The sequence below is a fragment of the Brachyistius frenatus genome, unplaced genomic scaffold (assembly GCF_029030835.1).
Source record: "Brachyistius frenatus isolate BFR_SWC_R1_liver_20210118 unplaced genomic scaffold, ASM2903083v1 Contig_3, whole genome shotgun sequence".
In the NCBI taxonomy this organism is placed as follows: Eukaryota; Metazoa; Chordata; class Actinopteri; family Embiotocidae; genus Brachyistius; species Brachyistius frenatus.
The window spans coordinates 188,712-209,961 of NW_027210602.1; the positions used below are offsets into that span (position 1 = coordinate 188,712).

General features: G+C 42.1%; 3 protein-coding genes across 5 annotated transcripts; 1 reads left to right on the top strand and 2 right to left on the bottom strand.

Annotated features, from left to right (window-relative positions):
* Positions 1-2,103: 2,103 nt before the first annotated feature.
* On the bottom strand, positions 2,104-7,175 carry nudcd3 (NudC domain containing 3). Its single transcript, XM_069701357.1, has 6 exons — positions 6,797-7,175; positions 5,736-6,085; positions 4,815-4,947; positions 4,566-4,709; positions 4,006-4,194; positions 2,104-3,019 (listed from the first exon to the last, which is right to left on the bottom strand). Exons 1-6 carry the CDS (start codon positions 6,992-6,994, stop codon positions 2,909-2,911), a joined length of 1,125 nt encoding a protein of 374 aa, XP_069557458.1. The 5' UTR covers positions 6,995-7,175; the 3' UTR covers positions 2,104-2,908.
* mrps24 (mitochondrial ribosomal protein S24) lies at positions 6,081-10,388 on the top strand. 3 transcript variants are annotated; one of them, XM_069701441.1, is made up of 4 exons: positions 6,081-6,209; positions 8,936-9,010; positions 9,261-9,372; positions 9,769-10,388. In XM_069701441.1, the coding sequence occupies exons 1-4, from the start codon at positions 6,105-6,107 to the stop codon at positions 10,050-10,052; spliced, it is 576 nt and encodes a 191-aa protein (XP_069557542.1). In that variant the 5' UTR covers positions 6,081-6,104; the 3' UTR covers positions 10,053-10,388. The 3 variants fall into 3 exon arrangements, with proteins under 3 accessions (XP_069557542.1, XP_069557525.1, XP_069557534.1); XM_069701424.1 differs by lacking the exon at positions 6,081-6,209 and adding an exon at positions 7,779-8,061; XM_069701433.1 differs by lacking the exon at positions 6,081-6,209 and adding an exon at positions 7,779-8,061 and having other exon boundaries at positions 8,948-9,010.
* Positions 10,389-11,256: 868 nt separating this feature from the next.
* On the bottom strand, positions 11,257-20,964 carry gnsb (glucosamine (N-acetyl)-6-sulfatase (Sanfilippo disease IIID), b). Its single transcript, XM_069701283.1, has 13 exons — positions 20,670-20,964; positions 20,041-20,100; positions 18,755-18,958; positions 18,150-18,215; positions 17,940-18,038; positions 16,328-16,495; positions 16,154-16,236; positions 15,497-15,615; positions 14,759-14,862; positions 14,530-14,631; positions 14,294-14,404; positions 12,967-13,077; positions 11,257-12,880 (listed from the first exon to the last, which is right to left on the bottom strand). Exons 1-13 carry the CDS (start codon positions 20,841-20,843, stop codon positions 12,731-12,733), a joined length of 1,551 nt encoding a protein of 516 aa, XP_069557384.1. The 5' UTR covers positions 20,844-20,964; the 3' UTR covers positions 11,257-12,730.
* Positions 20,965-21,250: the final 286 nt, after the last annotated feature.

Here is a 21,250-nt window from a genome sequence, read left to right on the forward strand (position 1 = left end):
TGCCGTATTAATGGCTACTGAGACATTAATCTTACTTTATGAACATTACAATAACCATTTGTTTCTTACCTTTCGTTGACATTTTATTGAGTTAATCTAGCTGATAAATGAGGCAATATATTAGCCTAATATGTGGGATATAATCCTGCTAAAAAGTGGTTGCATATAACTATTAAGTTTAATTTGTCCCTGCAGAAATTTCTTAACAAACATCATTTAGATTATTGCCGACCTGAGATTACCAATCTCTGCATGCTAATGTAGCTACAAATAAATAGCCAGCCCATGTCGAAAAGGGATTAACAAACAATTTATTACGATTTTTAATGTATTTATTAAAAGCCAGTTATTACTTAAGAATAAGTCAGTAATGTCAAGACACCACTCTGTTAAACTGTAGCTTGAGATAAATAGTTAACATGTGACGTAGCCTAATAACGTACAATTTCCGTAACACTTATTCTGAATGTATTATCTAAAGCTCATGACTGACACAGGGCATTGATATTGATTAATAAAGTGCCATTACTTAAAAATAAGTAAATAACGTAAAGATGAATACCGCTTTCTTTATGATACTCTCTGAATGCTCATAACGCTGGAGCTAAATAGTTATCATATGTCAGTGAAGCATTAACTAACACTTTTTTTTTTTTTAATGTATAATCAATTAATGTAATATTTACTGGCGTGTGAGATATTGATATTTATTTATGAAAATGACTAAAACTATGGTTAAAAAAATATGATTGTCTAAAGCCAAATAGTTAGCCTAGCGCTTAACACCCCATGATACGACAACACGTTCATGTCACACTCTGGTTTTTGGATAGTGTATACAAACAAGATATAATAAGGTGTTTATTAATGTGAAACATCCGACTTTTTTTTTTTTTTTTTTTTTTTGTCAGTTTAGTAGCTTAATGCTAAACTATGCTAAGCTAACCAGCTTCACGCTAACTGTGCTAACATGAGAGAGGCCGCCTATCAATCTTCTCGTCTAAACATCAGCAGGAAAACCGGACACGTTTAACTAACCCTTTAAAGAATCCAAATTTTGCATTCAGATTCAATTCATTTCAATACATTTCGCCGCGGTCGGCGGGCTAACTCGCGGGTCACGTGTGACCTCTGCCCTCCAGCTGGAGAGAAACGAGCTTGCTCCGAGTCCTACTTGCTCCTCCTTGCCATACAATCAATTTTCCATTTTCCATTTTCCATCTCTTCCCTTCAGTACATCATCGGCTCATTATTTCCATCTGCTCAGCGGAAAGATTGATGACCGTAGCGGTGAATTTAGGGATGACTTCAGGTACCTCAGTATCATCCAGCTCTAAGATGGAAGCATCGAACCTTCCCAAGGGAGGAGGAGGAGGAGGAGGAGGAGGAGGGGGGGACTAGTTCATGTATTGCAGCTTTTTATTTCCATGTACTTGACCACTTTTAGAATGAGTTCATAGTTATTCAATTGTAAATAAACAAATGATGACCTCTTAATGCATTTTATAGTATTAAGTGAAATCGTTTTGTGAAAACTTCTTTAGCTGATGTAGTTTGTTTCATCTTTGAGTTGTTTACCGGCAGCTGTGGACTTACCAACAGAAGACAGTAGAAAACATTAGAAAATCAATTAATATTCTAAAGGTTTTCAAAACAAAAGTTTCCCTTTATATAGCAATCATGTATTTTTTTATTTTTTTAAATGAATTCATTCTAATTTATTAATCCCTCATGGTACAGATCTAGTATTAATGCTTAAAGCTTGTTAATCATGAATTAATGCACTAGCCATCAATTTATTAACATTAATAAACCATGACATACCAATTGTTTAACAATGCCTTATCAACACTGTATTACTGCTTGATAAGGCATTAATAAATAATTGGCTAACCAAATGGTAAAATTATAGATGCTAACTAATAACTAATGATTAATAAGCGCATATTAATACAAATGTATTCCCCAAAATGTGTTGCAAATCATGTGTTATTTTCATATTCAATTACAGACCAATAACAGATAAATTAGTAATTGGTTTAATTTGTTATAAAAGTAAATGGAGTTGAGATTTGGAAGTCAAGAATGAACTTTCAATTTAGATTTTTTTTTAACAAGTTTTTATTTAATAATTCCTTCTTTTTGTTTTGGTTGTTTTGAGGGTCAACAGCAGATCCAGAACCGCTGCAGCTGAACCAGTGAAGCAGCAGCGGATCTTCACATCAGGCGGTCCTTCCATGCTGTAGTATTCTCCATCATTATGACAGACGACAGAAAAATAAACTAGAGTTCATGTTCACGGCCAAAAACAAGACGTTAGACTTCCGTTATTATCTGCGCATTAAAACAAAAAAAACAAGAAAAATGTATTGTAAATGTATTTGGAAAAAAAAAAAAAGGTTTTTACTCTTGGTTGAGGTGGAGCACACGTTGCTCACATTATTACATGACATCCATGTCCATCATTTTTTTTCTACATCGTTTTCATTTGCATTTCTTGTGCTGATTTTCCGGTTAAAATTTTGGTTGGAAACCGGGCGACGGAAAGATGAAAATGAAAAAAAAGAAAAACCTTGACAGTCTGGGGAATATAAATATGAAATAATAACAGCAGAATCACTCAGTAGGGCAGACAAACACAGAGGCACTCCAGAGTTATTAAATAAAAAGAGAAACACCATATTTATCAGATTTCAATCGGCCAAAAACATCAAATAAAAAGTTCGACATAACGACCCGTCCTCGTCAGTATTTGGGAGTACTGCTTTCCCCACCCGTCTTAATCCTCAAACCCAGCTCCTACAGTGAAAGACAAACCTCCAGCAGGTACATGTTGACTCTACTGCAGCCGCTCCCGCAAGTAAACTAGATCCAGTTCATTTGTTTTGGCTGAGTTTTGGCACGCGGCTCAGAACTGCACGGCGCTGGGCGGGATGTCGAACATGGACGGGTCGAACTGCTGCCCCTTGAAAGGCGACCCGTCGGCGTCCCAGCCCTTCTTCAGCATGTCGTGCACTTTCTGTGGGGAGACACGGAGACGGGGACGTTTAAACAGGTGCCGCTCAGATGCAGGTTTTTTTTTTGGACCGTTAAGAGCCCGACGGACGCACCGAGCGTCCGAAATCCACCACTTCCTTTCTGCTTGGTCAAACCGGGTATCGCTTCGAAAAGTGTGTAATACACCCGCCCGTCCACTAGAGGGACTAAAAGGGGTTGGGGGGCGGGGAGTTACAGAAAAACCACGTGGTTATGGTTTGGGGGGGAAAACAAAAAAAGACAAAAAAAACTCTGGAGAAAAGTTCGTCACCTCCCGGACTCGAACCCCGCCCTCCAGAGTTTTGCCACCACGCTTTTCACTTCTTCTCATTACCTTCGTCGAACAGGCATTCGCGTCACGTGACCTGCCTTTCCTTACGAAAGTGTTTTGAACGCGTCCGGGCGCTGCGCTTCAAAACCACGCTTCCCTCCAGTGGACGCGCGTGGGTGTTACACACTTTACCGTGACATTGGACTGTCTCTCTCTCTCGAGTGCAAATACTTTTCGGAAATTCATTCGGAGCCGTGCGATTATTAATCGACAAGGAACTTTTTGACGGTTGCAGTCGCCATCGTACGTTTCTCCCGTTCGCACCGCGTCGCGTACCGGCAGCGACGCGCTCTCCTTCTCTCTGTGTTGTTTAACGGCGGTTGACAACCAGCTTTCGGGCGCAATTACCGCCACCTCCTGGCGGGAGTAACGCGTTGCGACCGGGCGCCGGTAAAAAAAAAAAACGGGGGGGGGGGGGAATGAGGAAGAACGATATCCCGCGCGCACGAATCCATTTTGTATATTTCAACGACTTCGAATATTTCGAAAATAACGACTCCCGCTCGGACCGCGCGCGTTTCGTTCACCGACGGGCGGCCGGGCAAGAAAGGAGTCGCCGCGTTTTTCACGCCGGCAAGAAGAACTCGTGCGCGGCGCGCGTTTACCGCCGGTGTGGCGCCGACGTCGGGTTTCCTCACCATTTCGTGACTCTGCGGTTTCCCCGCCAGCTTCTGGTGGTAGTCGAAGGTGAGTCTATCCAGGACGGCGTGCTCCTCCTCGTCCACCGACGCCATCGAGCGCTCCCGGTTTATTTGGTTGATGTCGATCTCCTTCTCGCCTTTCAGCACCGCGTTCCACCAAACCTCGGAGGTCTTGTTGAGCGACAGCTGCGGGTCAAAGACGGGGAAGCCCGATTAAGTTCCCTCCGAGGACAGAAAGCGCTTCTACGAAGTCGAAGCCTTTTTTTTTTTTTTTTTCAAACGACCCATAATGCAACTCTGAGAAGAGACCCGAGACTGCTCCTGTTGCACGAAAATGGAACGGTTGTCGCGTTCAACGGCAACGCTCTTCAACGTTGTAAATGAACCTCGTTTAAAACAACATCCGGTTGTTGTTGTTGGTTTTTTTTTAAATCCACATTTCCAGAAAAAAAAAAAAGAAGCTAAAACCTTTATTTGGGTCACTGTGATAACTTAACAAAAAAAAAAAAAAAAAAAAAAAAAAAAAAAAAAAAAAAAAAAAGTCCTCGTGTACTCACGACCACGCAGCTCCCCGGCTCCAGGCTCCACAGAGAGTCTTCGGTGTTGATCTTGTGCGTGAACTCCCCCTCCATCAGGGTTTTCTCTTCGGCTCCGTCCCTCGTGCACACTCGCACGCTGCCGGGCTGCAGACCGACGCTGACCTGAGCGACGACGGCGGGCGGGAAACACAAAGAGACGGCGACAATCGGTGAAACAGGCGGTGGCGGCGGTGGGGGGGGGTTGAATGGGACAGACTCTGCGCTCACCTGCCTGCCCTTCACGACCGTCTTGGGCACGAACACGCGGACCTCCACGTCCGTGTAGTCCTGAGACCAGCTGTAGGCGTCCCGCACCGCGCCGTTGTAGCTGTCGGGGTCGCACTGGAACCGGTCCTGGCTTCTGGAAAACGCAACACGCACAATCACCCGACGCCCCGGCCCCCCAAAAAAAAAAAAAAAAAAGGAACGACGTCAAAACCTTCCCGGGCCGGCGGTCCGATCTCGTGACGCTCGGCGGGACTTTTAAAAGCGTTCTGGACGGAACTCGACGCCGCCGGGAGACGGGACGGCCTTCGCAATTCAAACCGCGACGCGGAAAAACACGGCCGCGGCGACGGCTCCCTCGAATAACGCTCGTTTTTTTGTTTTTTTTCTTCAAACGAGCAAAGAATTTCAATTACATTTTACTTCCGGGCGCCGAGTCGCAACACATTTCAAAGGCTCTTAACTTTGTGTGAAGTCTTTCCGGCGTTATCGAGAGGAACCCCCAAAAAAAACGAGCGTTACGTTTAAGCAACAAACCCACGGTTGGAAAAAGTCCTGGTTCGGTTTAGACGTGACACGCTCGCCGGTCGGTTCGGGTTTTGGCAACGTATAAACTACGTGGTTACGGTTTAGAAAAAAAATCCCGCTTCGGCGTCTGAAAAGAAATCCACGCCGGCGTTCGGACTTGGAGCTCCCGGGTGAAAGCCGTGGGTTTTGCTCCACCCGACCGCCCTCGACTTTCCCCCCGTCCGAGACTCCGCCCGACTTTCCGCTCGGTCACGCGACCGCCGGCGATCGTGCCGCCTCTTTGACGCCGCGGCGAAAACGGCGTTACGCGACGGCCGACCGCCGGGACCCGCACCCGAGAAGAGACCAAGAAGAACCCGAGGGGCTCTGATGCGTAAAACCCCGTCCGTTACTCACGCCTCCGCTGGCTTCGAGCCGGCTGCGGCCGCCTGATCTGTCGGACCGCCGCCGCCGTCGGGCTGAGGGTCGACGGCCTCGCCGGGGGCCGCGGGGGCCGCGACGTCCCCGCCGTCCGACGGGGAGCTCTCCGTCAGCGGCGCCGCCTCTGCGCTCTGCTCCTCCTCCTCGTGACGCTCGGACACGACCTCCAGCTCTTGAACCGCCGCGGGAACGCCTCTACTCTCCTCCTCCTTCTCCTCCTCCTCCTCCTCCTCCTCCTTCTTCTTCTTCTTCTTCTGCTGCTGCTGCTGCTCGCTCTGCCGTCTCTCTCTGTCGTGATCCGACAGCTTCTCGAACAGCTGAAACGTCTGAAGGGAAGAATCGAAGATGATCGCGGGAAATGAATTTAACCTGAGAGGAGGAGCGGCGACCAGCTGCTGCGGTGTTGCTTGGTTACGACGGCTTGAAGGAAACTCCCATAACGCCATAAGCGTGACCTTACGCAGCCTGAACTCGACTCGGTCAAGCGGCAACCTGCAACGACTTCTCTGATATGTCGGTGAACGGCCGCTGTGAGAGCCTCGATTTCGACCGGCGCCATCTTGTTAGTTTGTTTATTAGTTTTTAGATGGACCGCCAGAAAACTATTAAGAAGGAGTGAGGAGCTTACTAAACCACAATAACTAAACACAATAATAATAAAAATCTGTCGATTTTTGAATTTAACGAGAGAAGTTGAATGACAGTCCGTGGAGGCCTTTTGGAGCCAGCCCCTAGCGGCACTGGGTGGTATTGCGGCTTAATACCAGCTTGACTTTGACACTATTTGACTGAAAAGTGCGGCATAAAAATAGCATTGTGATGCATTAATGCAACTGTAAAATAAATCAAATAAATCTGACTGCTGAAAGGATGCCATGTCAAAATAAAAACAAAAAGACAAAAATAATGTTTTTAAAACGCACGAGGAGGGAGGGAGGGGTCAAATTAATTCAAACGAATTGCGTGTTAAAGTTACAAGATTTAGCTGAAACAAAACAAACAAAAATTTAAAATTAAAAAAAAAAAAACCACGTCACCTTCAGCACCATCTTCTCCGCCACACCTGGAGGAAAACCCATTTTGTCGTTGGGACTCGACAGCAGGCGATAAAAGTCCGTCTTGCGGTACAAGAACCCGAAATAGATCTGGAGAAAGTCCTGGATGTTGCCGACGTGCTGCAGGATCCCGAGCAGAGCGTTGTCGTACATCTCCGTCATCTCCAGCGGCGACGCCATCGCGGCCTTCAACCGTGTCGACGAGCCGCTCAAGTTCCCCGACGGACGCTCACCGCCCCCCAAAAAAATACAACGAGTCTCCGCCGAGAAAGATAGAAGTTCATAAACAAGTCGGACGCGCTGCGGGTTACCCGACTGTTTTTTTTTTCCTCCTTCCAGAACAATGAAAGTACTTCCGGTGCATTTTTTTGTTGTTTTTGTTTTTCAGAATAAGAGCACAAACCGAACGGTTAAAAACTTTTCACAAAAAGGCGGAGTTTGTGTGTATATTTTTTTTTTTAAATATATTGAAAGTTTAAGTTGAATACAAGGAATATAACAGAAAAATATAGCACAAGTTTAACCTTGATGAAATAATAAAAAAATAAAAAATTAGCTCAACTATTAAAAAAAAAGGGGGGGGGATATGGTATTTTATTATTTTTGATTTATCTCTGTCATACACAAACATGTACATGCTCAAAGAATAAAAGAAACCCAGGAAGGATATGGGCAAAAATCAAATCCCTAACATAAATCCCTAACTAAAAAAGGAGTTCAACAGGTAAAACATTTGGGGAAAAATGTTTTACTTGTAGTGTTATTTTTAAATAGCTTTATAGCCTATAAAAAAAATTTAAAAAAAAGAAGAGGTTTTTTTTTTTTCAAATGCTTGAAAGTGATTTATTTATTTAAAGTTATTAGTTATCAAAACTCGTTGTGGCAAACTCCGGGTAATTTTTGGTTTCTTCTAAAAGCTAGCATTTCCCCAAACGGTTTTATTTTCCTATTTCCGGTTGGTACAGCTCAGCGATCGTCCGGTGGAAACGGATACCTGCTCCTCGAACTACCGGTTCCAGCTTACAGCCACGCTTTCTCAGAGAAAAGCCAACGTTGTCGTTTTGTGCCCAAGTTTTAATTATTGCAATGTTCATAAAAAGTTTGAGCTGTTTTATAAAACTGTAACGGCGTTGGAAAAAGAAACAAATTAGAGATTAGCGTTATAGCTTGTTCAGCATCGTGCGTTTACTATTGAAGGAAACATGGCGGCGGCGTCCTTGAGCAGCGCAGGAAGCGTGAAGCTGCTGGTAAGCAAATTACTTAAAAGTATATACATATACAAACAATACATTTCTATGAAAACGTATTAACGTTGTAAATACCGGTGTGCTCCGTGTTTCCAGACCTCCTGGTCACACCAAACGTTTGACATCCTTGTTGCTCCTTAGATTTTTCTAACATGCTTGATTGTGTTTTTCTAATAAGTTTTAAATTCACGCAGGTAACTTAAATGTGTGTGAATTTGTAACTGCTTCGGGTGTTCATTTAAAGGATCGTGTCTTTTTTTTTCCAGTCTTTGTGTAACATCACCGGCGATGTAATTGCTCACAATTTTAATTTCTCACATTTTGTCTGCAACCGCAAAGCTTTTCTAGACAATATTTAAAAAACTTAAAGAATAGTTTAACACCCCTCGGAAATCCTGTTTTAAGTTAACCCCGGTGGTTAAAGTCAATTTTATTTCAGTAGTTTAAATATTACTAGTTACCCTGCTACGAATGCAATAAGTAACGTAAATACTTTAATACTGTACAAAGTAACTAATTACATTTGGTGACTTTTCAAGCAACTTTTCTCAATTGAGCAATAAAGCTGAAAAGTCCTCAAATCTAAATGTAAACAAATCAGTGAAAACCTTCCAGCAGAATTCAACACCGATTACTGTCAAATTAATTACTGAAAGTTCTTCAATATGAATGAAGTTAAAATCGAAATGTTTTAATTTTATAGCGCAAAACAAATCACAAGCGTGTCGTTTTACATGAATGCACTTTCATTTGATTGGCGGACCAGAGGCGAAGTCAAACAAGAGAACCAAAAAGAAGCTTGAGCTCGCGGTATATTTTCCGTAGCTCATTTTCAGCGCCCTTCGTGGACTTATGGTGGTTTTTCATGTCTCAGTTGTCTTTGCAGAGCGCCCTGACCCGGTCCAGCTGGTCCTGCAGAAGCCTTCATGTCACTGCGGCGTGCTGCAAGGTAAACGACACGTGTTCAACACGTCATGCTTGCCTTAAGGCTGCTACGACAAAGACACTCTTGTTTAAGATATATGATTTATATGTATTATTAAAGTTTTGAGATTCAGGGACCATTTAAAAAAAAAAAAAATTATCTCTCATTTCAGGTGTTTTTGCATCACAACAGGAAAATATTAAAGCCATTGAAAAGATGTTTACTGACATTTGTTCTCTCTTCTGACTTTTTAAAAAAAAAATTTATCTTCCAGAATCGAGCCGCTCGTATCCGAGTGGGAAAAGGTGACAAACCTTTGACCTACGAGCAGGCGCTTCATCCCCATCAGATCGGCCACCGCAAGGGATGGCTGTCGCAGCACACCAGTGAGTTTAACGCGCAATTTAACTTGTTTTAGCTTCAAGCACACAAAAAAAACTTTGCGAGTTTTCATACCGTTGGACTGGTTTGCCCCCTACAGGCAGAGAGAAGCAACTACAGAAGCAGTGATGTCGAAGGTTTCAGGCGGGACAGCTAATCCTTATTAAAAAAAGTCCTTAATTTATGTAAAATTAGGGATTTTTTTTTTCTTTGTCTTTAAAAATTATTTCAAAGTTTCCACTTCCAACCTTCAATGTTAGACACACTGAAAATTACATTTATGTTTTGTTTATTTGCATTTTTTCGCAGCAGCGTTCTGCAACCGGAAACTGAAGCAGCTAAATGGGACTCAGCCATGACTCCGTTTTTATTTCTCCTTTGTGACATCTCTTACCCGACAGGTAACCTGAAAGGAGAGGAGGGGGCGTCCGACCGCACCGTGGAGGACGTCTTCCTCCGGAGGTTCATGTTCGGGACCTTCCACGGCTGCCTGGCCAACGAGGTCGTGATCAAGAGGCGCGGCAACATGCTCATCGTTTGCGCGTTGATGCTGCAGAAGATGCCGCCGCAAAAGTTCTACTTCCTGATCGGCTACTCGGAGTCGCTGCTGTCGCACTTCTACAAATGCCCCGTGAAGTTAGAGATCCAGACCCTGCAGGTTAAAGCCGTGTACAAGTACCTCTGAGGGAGCTAAAGCTAACACTACCGGGGGGGGGTGGGGGTGGCAACACCCTTCCCGCAGACCGATTTCAGCCTCAGCGCTTCCCTGAGATGAACTTTAAGAAAGAAAGAAAATGCATCACTGAAAAATACTTCCAACAACTGTCATGAGAAGATTCATTTTATTATCAGGACCTGTTATTTAAACAAACCTTAAAAGTCACAATCAGTCTACTTTTTTTGTTGTTGTTGTTGTTGTTATTATTTTTTTTGCAGCCTGAAAGGTGTTTCACAAGATAAAATTCTCATGTTTGTGTTCAATGTTTTGAAATAAATGCCCAGACTGGGATCATATAAGATATTTCGAAGCACCAAGTTTTATTTTGTGCATCTTGAAACAAAGAAAAAAAACACACCCTGCAGCGCCCCCTGGTGTGTGGCTGGTATCTACAGTTTGTTTACGTGTGACATAAGTTGGTCATTAAACAAAACTGTAGACTCGATCATTTAAAATGTAGTTTTCAAAAGAATTCACATCGTATCGGCAACAAATTTGTAAAATTAAAGGGTTATAAGTACCTCTTTTATTTTTTATTATAACCAAGTAAAACAGGTGTACATATATCGCTGCATTTAGGATTTGGTACATTTATCTCACCTAAAATCAGGAACACCTGTCGGTATAAACATGTAAAGTTCTACAGCACTACAAATTACTGCCTCCAAAACTGTCATTAAAATGAATCAACCTTTCTCTCAATGAGACTGACTGGGTTTAAATGTGTTATCTGGTCGGTTCAGAACTTTAGTACTTTTACATAACGCATCTAAAATTTGGGAAGCTTGTGGACAAGAATTATGGGAACTGGGAAATCTCAAATTTGAAGATTAATTTTCAAAATTTACATTTCATTATATTTAAATAATCCCAAAAAAACTAGTGGAAAATGACCCGCATTTTCACCGAGTTAAAAAAAAATTAAGCAATTTGTGCTTTTAAATGTAATTGAACGAGTTTTCTTCCATTTAAGCCTTTAATAATGGTTTGGCAAATTTTTACATGCGACACTTTCCGGTTTGTAAAGTTAAAAGTCGAAAACAGCATCTTCACAAAAGGGTACGCGTGTCCAGTGCGTTATCAACCATTAATTAAATGTTTATGTAATACTTATTAAATGCAAAGTAGGAGCACTTGGTAACGTCGTTAAGAAATGAACATGAGAAGATCATTTAAATGCTTCATTTGATTTATTTTGAATCGGTTTCATCACAGTTCAAAAAAATATTCACATTTAAGGTGCGCCCGCCTCGTCAGTGCAAACAGAGCATTAAAGCGCCTCAACGTTCCCTTGATAGATTCCTCACAATTAGAAAAGACAAGTCGCAAAAAGTGTTGCAGCACGACTTCCAGCTTCCGTTTTAAAAAGTTAACGTGGGTACTAAAAAAATAAGTAATAAACATCAGGGGTTGAAGTCCTTTCTTCTAATTTAAGGCACCAAACTGGAGCGAACACTCAAGCTTTGACTGAAAGTGCTAATACAATTATTATTAAAATGATGAGCATAAGCACAAATATCTTCAAGAGCTGCACTGAACTTAGGAACAATTTGACATTTTGGAAAATGTTGCCACGAGTTAAGGCGAGACTTAATATGTAGCTAGCAGACGGTTAGCGTAGCTTAGCATAACCGCTTGTAAAAACACAAATGATCATTTCTACACTTCAATTTTTGTAGAAATTATAGAACTGATATGTTGAGTATTAATACAGTGACAGGCCAGCTGCCGCAGCAATTTTTTTTTTTTTTTGTGCTGAGCTATGCTAAGTAGCTGCTAGTGTTGGCTTTATATTGAGAGTGGTATAAAATTCTCAGCAAGAAATAATAATAAAAAATAAAATAAAAAAATAAAAAAAGTCAAACTATAACCGTACAAACAGATGATCTTCGAAGACTACAGAGTTCCAGCAAACCTTTGGTTGTGTATCAAAACATCCGACGAGGTTTTTGTGTTTCTCAGATTGGTCAAAAGTTCAGAGGGACTTCTGAAACATTTATCAGGTTTTCAGTGCAGTTTATACGCAGAAACAACATCACAGCATGGACGAGAACGAGGAGTTTATCTTAAATAAACTCTAAAAAAAAGGATGAGGCAAACGAGCAGGGCTAAAAAAAAAACAGCGGACATTTTGACTTGTAAAAAAATGATAAGCACAGGTGTTACAAATATGATCAATGGTAACATATTTTGGGAAGTAAAAAAAAACAACAACCTGCGATATGTTTTTGGACAGGAGAGAGTATGGTACGCATAAAGGGTGATTTATCACGTTTGTGTGACGCCGCAAATTCAATTAATTTGTTAACACTGGACGGAGCCACGCCAGCTGTTTCCCCTTGTTTCCAGTCTTTATGCTAAGCTAAGCCAGCTACAGCTGTAGCGTCATATGTACCGCCCAAGAGTGGTGTTGATTTTCTTGCCTAAATACATCATCAAAACAGAAAATGTCCTAAAAAAAGTAATGACTCCGTTCTGTACCCTGAAACTGCTAAATTGGACTTTTTTTTTATTTTTTTTTAGTTACACCTGTGTTTTATCGGCTCTGAAACATGTCAAAACGTCTTCACACGTAAACGACATCGGCCCGCCACTCCGAGCACGCCCTGGTCTGCGATTGGCAGCTTCCACCGTCGGCCTCCTCGTCACTCGACGTCGCGGCAGCTGTCGCGCACGCAGGACTGGAGCTTGATGAGCCGCGCGTTCATGGTCTGCAGGACGGACGGGTCCACCTTCTTCACGATGTTCTCCAGCTGGTGCGGGTCCGACGTCAGGTTGTACATCTCCACGAACGACTGCGGGACGCGGAACCAGAGAGAGAGACGCTTCACACCCGGCCCCGTGAAACCACTTATTTAAATAACTGAAATGACCGCCGTACCTCGGTGTCCGCAAACTCGCAGTACTGCAGGTCCTGTTTGCCGTCGAGGGTCCGGACGCAGGCGTACGTGTTGTTGAAGGCGTCCTCACACACGCAGTCTGGGAAACATTGCTGGAGAAAATGTTAAATTAAAAAGGTTATAGGGGCAATATGGGCGATTTTTAGTTTAAAGCATTCAAAATTTGCTAAAAGTATCTAGAATGTGAAGAAATAAATGACCAAAAAAAAAAAGGATGATTTTTTTATAAAATCTTTGCTTTTGAGAAAAATGGTAAAAGGTTGTAAAAAAAAAAAATGTCAGGTATAAAGTCAAAATGTTGAGGAAAACAGAAACGAGTCAAAATGTCAAGAATAAAGTTGAACTACTTTGAGAATAAAGTCAAATTGTCAAACAAAAATTCTAAATGTTGAGAATGAAGTCAACATCTCTATCTAAAGTTGAACAACTACTTCAAGAAGAAAGTTGAATTGTTGAGAAAAAAAAAAAAATCGAAATGACGATAAAGTAAAAATGTCGGGTAAAAAACAGAAATGTCAATAACAAAGTCAAAATGCTGAGAAAAAAATTGAAACGTAGAGAATAAGGTCAAAATGTCCAGAAACAAGTCAAAATGTCAAGAATAAAGTTGACATTCTTTAGGTGTTAAAAAACAAAAATCTAAATGTTGAGGATGAAGTCAACATCCCTCTCTATAGTTGAACAACTATTTCAAGAAGAAGGTTGAAATGTCGAGGAGAAAAAGTAAAAATATCAAGAAAAAAAATTTAATGTTCAAGAAAAAAAAGTCAAAATGACAATAAAGTAAAAATGTTGAAAAAAAAACAAAAGTCAATATGTCGATAATAAATAAAAAACAAAAGTCAAGAATACGGTTGAAATTCTATTCCCAGAATAAAATTACATTTCAGGATTAAAGTTGAACTTTTAAAATGAATCAAACTACTTGCTTCGCGCATACTGTACGATTCTACGAGATGCCGCTGTGTAGATGAACTTTAAGAAACTGGGCTTAAAAAAGGAAATCATGTCTCTTTTACTGTTAAACAGTTTGGCAATTAGGAATATAAAAGAATTGTGCCGAAAATTGCGTCTGTTCAGAAGTAGAAACAACACGAACTTGGGCATTAAATAAAATAAAAATAAAAATCGCCAATCTTTTTGATGTTCTGGAAGCGGTGGGTCCAATATTTGCGTCACTTACATTTAAAAGGATTACTATAAAATCCGATTCATTCAGGATATATTAACCCTAAATTATTATCTAACAGTACCCGTTAGCATGCGGGTACTGTTTTTTTTGTTGTTGTTGTTGTCGCAGCCACTCACAGATAGTCCGGGGCCGAGTTTGGGACAAGAAGGGTCCGTTGTTAGATGCCCCTCTCCGTTGTACTCCACGAGGAAATAAGGCCGTGCCGTGCCGTTACGCAACGAGGGAGCCTGAACAGAAAAACTTTCGGTAAGATTTACAGCGGGGGGTGGAGGGGGGGGGGGTAAGAAAAGCAGCATTTAGAAAAACATTCTTTAGAAAAACATTCAGCTTCCACGTAAAGGAAGCAGCTGACCATCTGAGAGAAGAACGACTGCCCGTCCACGTTCACGGACGACAGGTTGACGCCGGATATGTCCAGTATGGTGGGAGCCAGGTCGATATTCAGGACCGGAGCCTGGAAGAGTCGCACGGCATGAAGAAAGTGGTTGGAAGATACAAATGAAACCGAGGAAGGAGTGCGACCGTATTTAATAGGCGGTTCGAGCAAAGAAGTGTGCGCGTGGTTTTGGGAAGAGTTGAACCTTCAGCGTCTGGTTCGGTTTGATGCCGGGACCGCGGACCATGAGAGGGATCCGGATGTCGAACTCGTACAGCTGCCTCTTATCAATGGGCAACGAGAACTGACCTGCGAAGGCAGAAAAAAAGAGAAAGCTCGAAATCAAAACCGTGGAACAGATATTTAACTTATAAACCCTAATTTGATGCTCTTTAACGCTTATCAGCAATCGCAGTAACTGACTTTGCACAAAAACTGTATTTGTAAAACTCTTTGTACCTAAACGTTGTCGGGAAAACGAACTCCACAAGCAAAATGTATTTTTTTTTTTATTTTGTTGCTTATTTAAACTAATGAGACATTTGAATACATCTATTTGTAATTATATATGATTAACAGCAAGTCCAAGTAGATAAAAAAAGAAAAGCATTAATTAATTAAACTACACTAGGCTGGTTAGTTTTTAGCACCAACAATTTATCTGGTGTTTTTCTTTCGTTATGATTCGATTCGGCCGCTGCATTACTTTTGTGATACGACAAAATAAATGATAACTAAATTAGTCAAATGTTAAGAGCATCAAAATGTATTTTGAAAATCAAGAAAAACAAGAGAAAGTGTGTAAATTTAGCTTTAGCCAGAGAGCTGTTTTGGTGTTTTACATGCCGTTATATTGTATTTATCACAGAAATTACACATCTTCATGGTATCATAGTGTCTATATGGTAAATTAAAAAATTGTCTTAAAATTCAGATTCAAGACCTGTGTGGTAGCCGTTGTCTGAGGTGTAGAAGATGTAGGTGTTGTTCAGTTCCTTTATGCTGTCCAGTTTCTTCACCAGCATCTCCACCATGTCGTCCACAGATAACAGAGTCCCCCACCTGCCGGACACGTCACAGTTGATTCACAGAATTTCTATCATTACTTCCCTTGTAATCAAAGAGTTTAGTAAATGTCAAATTACTTCTGAACCCTGACTCTTAAAATTGTCCCCATCGGCTAATGCTGCCTTCAAACGGTGTCGTATTTACCGCCCTCACGAATGTCGCCCTCTCGTGGAATTCCCGACCTCTGGATTTTCCGACTCGTCACGTGTTGTTTACAGGTGTAAATTCAATTAAAATTCCTGTTTATTTCAAACTGGTGCGTGTACCACGTGTCTGTGGGTCATGCTAACAAAACAAAAAAAGCCCAAAATCCTTGAGTCGGCACTTTACGGAAAAAGACGAGGAAAAACCAGCCGTCGTTTCCTACCGAGTCAGTTTCAGCTTTTGAGCTCTAAGAGGCGCTATGAAGTCCGTTTAGCAGCTACAAACTTATTTAAGAACCGCTCTATTAATCGTTTTTAATATGCAATGGGAGCGTTTTAATACTTTAGTCCAGTCTATAATAAAAAGAAGAATATTTAGCGGGTCGTACCGTTTCCTGTACGCGTCATCCAGGAAGGTGAGAGTGCTTTGTGGCATGGGGTTGGCGGGTTGACGCAGCAGCCAATGTTTGTCCTGAAACATGCGGACAAATGTAGATTCATTAGAAAACGTGATTAGAAAGCAGACGTCGCACAGACTATATCTCGCGCCATCTCAGGCCGACCTTCCCCGGCTTGTCGAAGCTGCCGTCTCGAGGGGCGTGAACGTCGCTGAACTCCTTCTGGTACTGCGGCGCCGCCGTCCAGGGCGAGTGAGGAGCCGGAGGCGACAGCATCAGAAAGAACGGATGCTGAGGGCTCCTGTCGTCCAGGAAGTGAAGGGACCGGTTCATCTGGATCGACAAACGCACAAAGACTCAATACAAAATTAGCTTTGAATAAGACGCCCGAGGGCAGAGAGTCAACTTTTTTTTTTTTTATTGGAACGAGGATGAGACACCAGGAAACAAAAGTGGGTAAATGAGCTGCAAGACTGTGCAGGAAAGGTTGTGTATTTACATCTGTCATTATTAACCCAGAATAAAAAATAAAAACTGGTCAAAAGCTGCTGAAAACACGTAATTCGTCCTTCAGACTGTGTAAAATCAGACTTTTCAAAGCTCAAATTTCACAAAAGTATCAAGATTCTTGTCATGATTCACCAAATGTTTTGATTTTTCGGCTTTTTAGCAATTTTTCAGCCCCTTTTTCCAAACTTTGGTTTCAGTTTATTTTTCGTTTTCGCAGTTTATTTGAGTACTAATCTGCTTTTGTTGATATATCCCTGGCAGAGCCCCCTCCATCGAAAGACCACAACTGACAAACACGTATATTGAAGCTATTTTCTTTCGATGAAGCCCAAATCTTTAGAAAAAAGGCATTAATCAAGTGTTAAACTTTTCTTCTTTTTTTTGCCTCTTATACCTTAAATCTGTTGAACGGATTGCTACGAAACTCCTTATAGACATTCTTGGTCCCCGGAAGATGAAACCTGAAGACTTTAGTTGTCCTCCCAGACAGCACAGACATTTGTGCTTTATGGACTATTTGACCAAGTCAGCTAGCTCACTAACAGACACCTCCCACCCTTTTTATTTCATTGATCTATTTATTCAAAATTTTTTTTTAGGGTTTTTTGAATTGGTATTTGTTTCTATTTATGTTAAAGTTTTTTTGTTTGTTTGTTTTTCGAGGTTCTATTTTGCCTCATTTTGTTTGTTTGTGTCAGTTTCTCACGGTTCAACTACCTCCAAACGACACTCGGATGAATGTAATTTATTGTCTATCCCAGCTTTTTGAGGGGTAGGAATTATGTTTTTTGGTTGAAACTATTTAGAAAATCAGTAAAAAGATTTGAGAAAGAAAGAAAGAAAGGAAGAAAGAAAGAAAGAAAGAAAGAAAGAAAGAAAGAAAGAAAGAAAGAAAGAAAGAAAGAAAGAAAGCAAGCTATTCCTGGTTCAGAGTGAAATATCATTAGAATACCAGGTATTCCTGGTCCCCAGAGGATATATAGTGTTTTCCTCAACAACCACCAGCAGGTAAAAGTCAATTAAATTGACTGTATATTAGCTTTGTTTCTCACATTAACCTTTCTGCTGACCGGCAGACAAAGAGGACTCTGCACATTTAATATTTCTAAGCCAGCAGACAGTTTGGAAGGTGAACGGTCGTATTTCGTCCCGTAAATCCTCACATAGACGTCTCTCCAGGCTCTGCAGGCTCCGATGCAACAACAACAACAACAACAACAACAAAAAGCTGCTGATCGCAGGCTTAAGAGTGGGATGAACTACTCACGATGAGGTCTGTCAAGTAGTCTTTTTCATAACTGTCCCCGTGCTTCTCCTCCTTCCCGTTCACCGAGAGCGTGTAGTTGTAGTACTGGGAGTTCCCCACCTGCAGGTCACACACGGTACAGAGCGCGATGAAAGATGTACTTTTAAAATGAACAGTGTGTGTGTGTGTGTGTGTGTGTGTGTGTGTGTGTGTGTGTAATATGTGACTCACCAGCGCATGCCACTGGTCCCAGCCAGGTGGAACATATCCGACGTCGCCTGCCTCTTTCTTACCGTACTGAAGGCAGAAAAAAAAAAAAAAAAACAACAACTTGGAATTCAAGACATTTTATAGAAACTGCTGACACGCTAGCAGCTCCGTGAGGCTGTATTTAAAATACTGCAGTGGATCCAAACATCGCCGCGCCAACACGTTTAGCCGGTATAATGTTTACCGTGCTTACGATCGTAGGTCCGCGTGTTACCATGCTGGAGCATTTTCTACCTAGCTTGTCAAATTTGAAACAAAAATAAGACTCCAGTTGCCTTTTTAAGAACTAGCGAGCAACAACTGATGAAAATGAACCAATCGAGCTAATTCTGGATCATTTACAGTTCATTTTTCTGTTCGATCGGTCACTTGAGCGATGTCCCTGTGAATTTAGTGAATCAAATTCACAAAATATAACACAAAGTACAGAATGGGGCTGTGTTGATTGTACCTCTTTGGTTTATTATCAGAGGTAAGATTTTTAATTTTTTAAATTTTGAAAACACCAAAAGTATATCAAACCCTGCAGATACACTCCAGTGTATAGTTTATACGCGTGTTCCAACCTGGTTGAGATATTTCCCGGCGAAGAACGTCTGGTACTTCAGTTTGCTGAGGTAGATGGGGAAGGCCTCGGCCTCGGGGCCTTTCTGCCACAGTGGGCTGGAGCAGTTCCCGGACAGGGAGTTGTTCCTCACGTCGTGGTTGTGGGGGTACCGGCCCGTCAAAATGCTGCTCCTGCTCGGGCAGCACAGCGGCGTGACTGTAAACTTCAGGGCAGGAGGAAGCGAGAGCGGCGAGAAGAGGAAGAGGAGAGAGCAGCAGAGAACAGATGATGAGAGGAAAAAAGCGTGACAGTGGAGAGGAGGATGTGCAACTCATTCAGCGTGTGACGATGAGTTGGTAAGTCATACGGTAGCTGTTCAGGTGCTTTCCTGAAGTAAATATAGAAATAAAATGATGTGAAAAATACTCCACTGTAAGTCGTGCGTTCGAAACGAGCTGCAATCGACAGTGTCGTCACCCATTTGGAGTCAGAAGTGACCGTATTTGGACGAGCTAAAGAGGAGCTGGCGGTGAACGTTACTCGACACTAAGCCCCGCCCACCTATAGCAGAAACCTGACTGTACCACGACACGGTCAATCAAACAGACACGCCTCCGCAACATGCCGTTTTTGAGACCTAATATCGAATTACAGATGGAATTATTTTTAGAAGGACCAACAGAAAACTAATAAGAGCTCGTTGACTTTGTATTTTATGAGAGAAGTTGAATGGGAGTCTACGGAGCCGGTCCCTAGTGGCCCTCGGCGGTATTGTAGTTTAAGGCACTCGTGCGCTGACTTTGTTTTCAGACCCAGAAGCTACGTCCATTTTTATATACAGATATGATTCAAAAGCCTGTTCCTTGTATACCGTTCAGTCTGTCAAAATATAATGTTATATAAAAGTGGACGTAGACATATGTGCAATACCATCGAGGGCCACCAGGGGTTGGATGATCAGTGGTCTGTCGATCCTTCTGAAAATAATCCCATCACTAAGCTTCACTAGGCCTAAAACAGCAGTATGTTTGGGGGCGTGTCTGTTTGATTGACAGACCTGTGGTGCAGTCAGGTTTTGGTATCAACAGTAGAGGAATGTCAGTGGTACCGGTAAAGACTACTGGTATCGCAAGGGTTGTCCCGATACCAGAAATTGAGACCTCTAATGGCCCTCGGTGGTATCGCACTTCATGACACAGAAGCGACATCCAGTTTTATACTCAGTCTTTGGGACAGACCCGTATATTGACACGGCGAGTTTGGGGTATTTATTATAGCTGTCGGTTAAAAAAAAAAAATACTCACAGCGTTCACAAATGTTGCTCCCGCATCTCCTATCAGGGCTTTGGTTTTCTTCATGGGCGTCTGCAGAACAGAAAGAAGAACAGACTGACGTGTGAAGCAACTCGTGTCCCGACAAACAAACGATCCGTCCGGGAAGACAACATAAATGCACTGTCAATAATCAGTGTCGAGGCATTGTGACACCGTCCTCCACTGGAATCTGTAAACTCTATAATTTAACACATCACCACTGAATTGATGCATTATAACCTCACTGATTTTGAGTTAGCTTTATTTAATTGATTGTTAGTGAATTTGTTGGTTTTGCAGATTAATATTCTGTCAAATAATTGATCGTTTCACCTGTAAAGTGATTAAAAAGGTGACAGCAAGCCATCAAAACAATGTAAAAGCTAAACAGATGCAGTCCAACTTCTGGTTTCTGTATTTTATGGGTACAAAGGTGAAAACAAACTCAAATAAACCACAATAAAGTGGCTTTAAACTCACTTGTTAGGCGACTGTAAACACATTATCACCCTATATTTTGAAATGCCCTACCTTAAAAAGTGAGATTATGTCACTCTAAGTGTTTTCATGGTCAATACAGCTGATAAATCATCCATCGTTTTCCGGGTGCATCTACTCACCATCCCCCCTAGCTGAACATCCTGGTCGTCGGCCAGCACGAGGATGATGTTGCTCGGCTTGGCGCTCTCCGCGTACCTGACGCAGCAGGTGAGCAGCGTGAGGAAGGTGAGGGCGGCGTGGTGGCCTCTCGGCCGGCTTCCCGACGCTCCGGTTCCGCTGCTCGGACCCGCCATTGGACCAACAGAGCCTGCTGGCTGGCTGGCTGGCTGGCTGGCTGCTACACGGAGCGGCGCTGGCGTTCAGCTGAAGCGCGGTTTCGTTTCTCGCTCAGACGGAGGACCGCCTTGCTGCGACACGGAGAGAGACCCTTCTCTCTGCAGGCTACAAGGTTTGAGGAAGTGGAGTCAAGAGTCGGTCATATGATCAGAGTGGGAGGAGAGAGCACCGAGGACACCGTGTACAACCACAAGTTAACACCAACATTTACAACAGGACTTTACACAACTTTTACACAACTTACACACGCGAGTTACGAATTTATTGGAAACAAAGTCAGTATGGAGACTATAACCCTGTCTAACAGTTTACACAAAGTTTAATTCAAAAATATATATTATATTATATTATATTATATTATATT

Excerpts from the sequence above, each read along its gene's own strand:
- mrps24 (XM_069701441.1), top strand. The coding sequence starts at position 6,105 with ATGATCGCGGGAAATGAATTTAACCTGAGAGGAGGAGCGGCGACCAGC. Across the intron at positions 6,210-8,935 it reads ACTCCCATAACGCCATAAGC|TTGTCTTTGCAGAGCGCCCT; the intron begins GTGACCTTACGC and ends TTCATGTCTCAG. Across the intron at positions 9,373-9,768 it reads ATGGCTGTCGCAGCACACCA|GTAACCTGAAAGGAGAGGAG; the intron begins GTGAGTTTAACG and ends CTTACCCGACAG.
- nudcd3 (XM_069701357.1), bottom strand. The coding sequence starts at position 6,994 with ATGGCGTCGCCGCTGGAGATGACGGAGATGTACGACAACGCTCTGCTC. Across the intron at positions 4,948-5,735 it reads GGCTCGAAGCCAGCGGAGGC|AAGCCAGGACCGGTTCCAGT; the intron begins GTGAGTAACGGA and ends TGCGTTTTCCAG. Across the intron at positions 3,020-4,005 it reads AACCGCAGAGTCACGAAATG|AAAGTGCACGACATGCTGAA; the intron begins GTGAGGAAACCC and ends GTCTCCCCACAG.
- gnsb (XM_069701283.1), bottom strand. The coding sequence starts at position 20,843 with ATGGCGGGTCCGAGCAGCGGAACCGGAGCGTCGGGAAGCCGGCCGAGA. Across the intron at positions 13,078-14,293 it reads AACTCGGCCCCGGACTATCT|CAATGTTTCCCAGACTGCGT; the intron begins GTGAGTGGCTGC and ends CATTTTCTCCAG. Across the intron at positions 12,881-12,966 it reads GCGAGTTTGCGGACACCGAG|TCGTTCGTGGAGATGTACAA; the intron begins GTACGGCGGTCA and ends CGCGTCCCGCAG.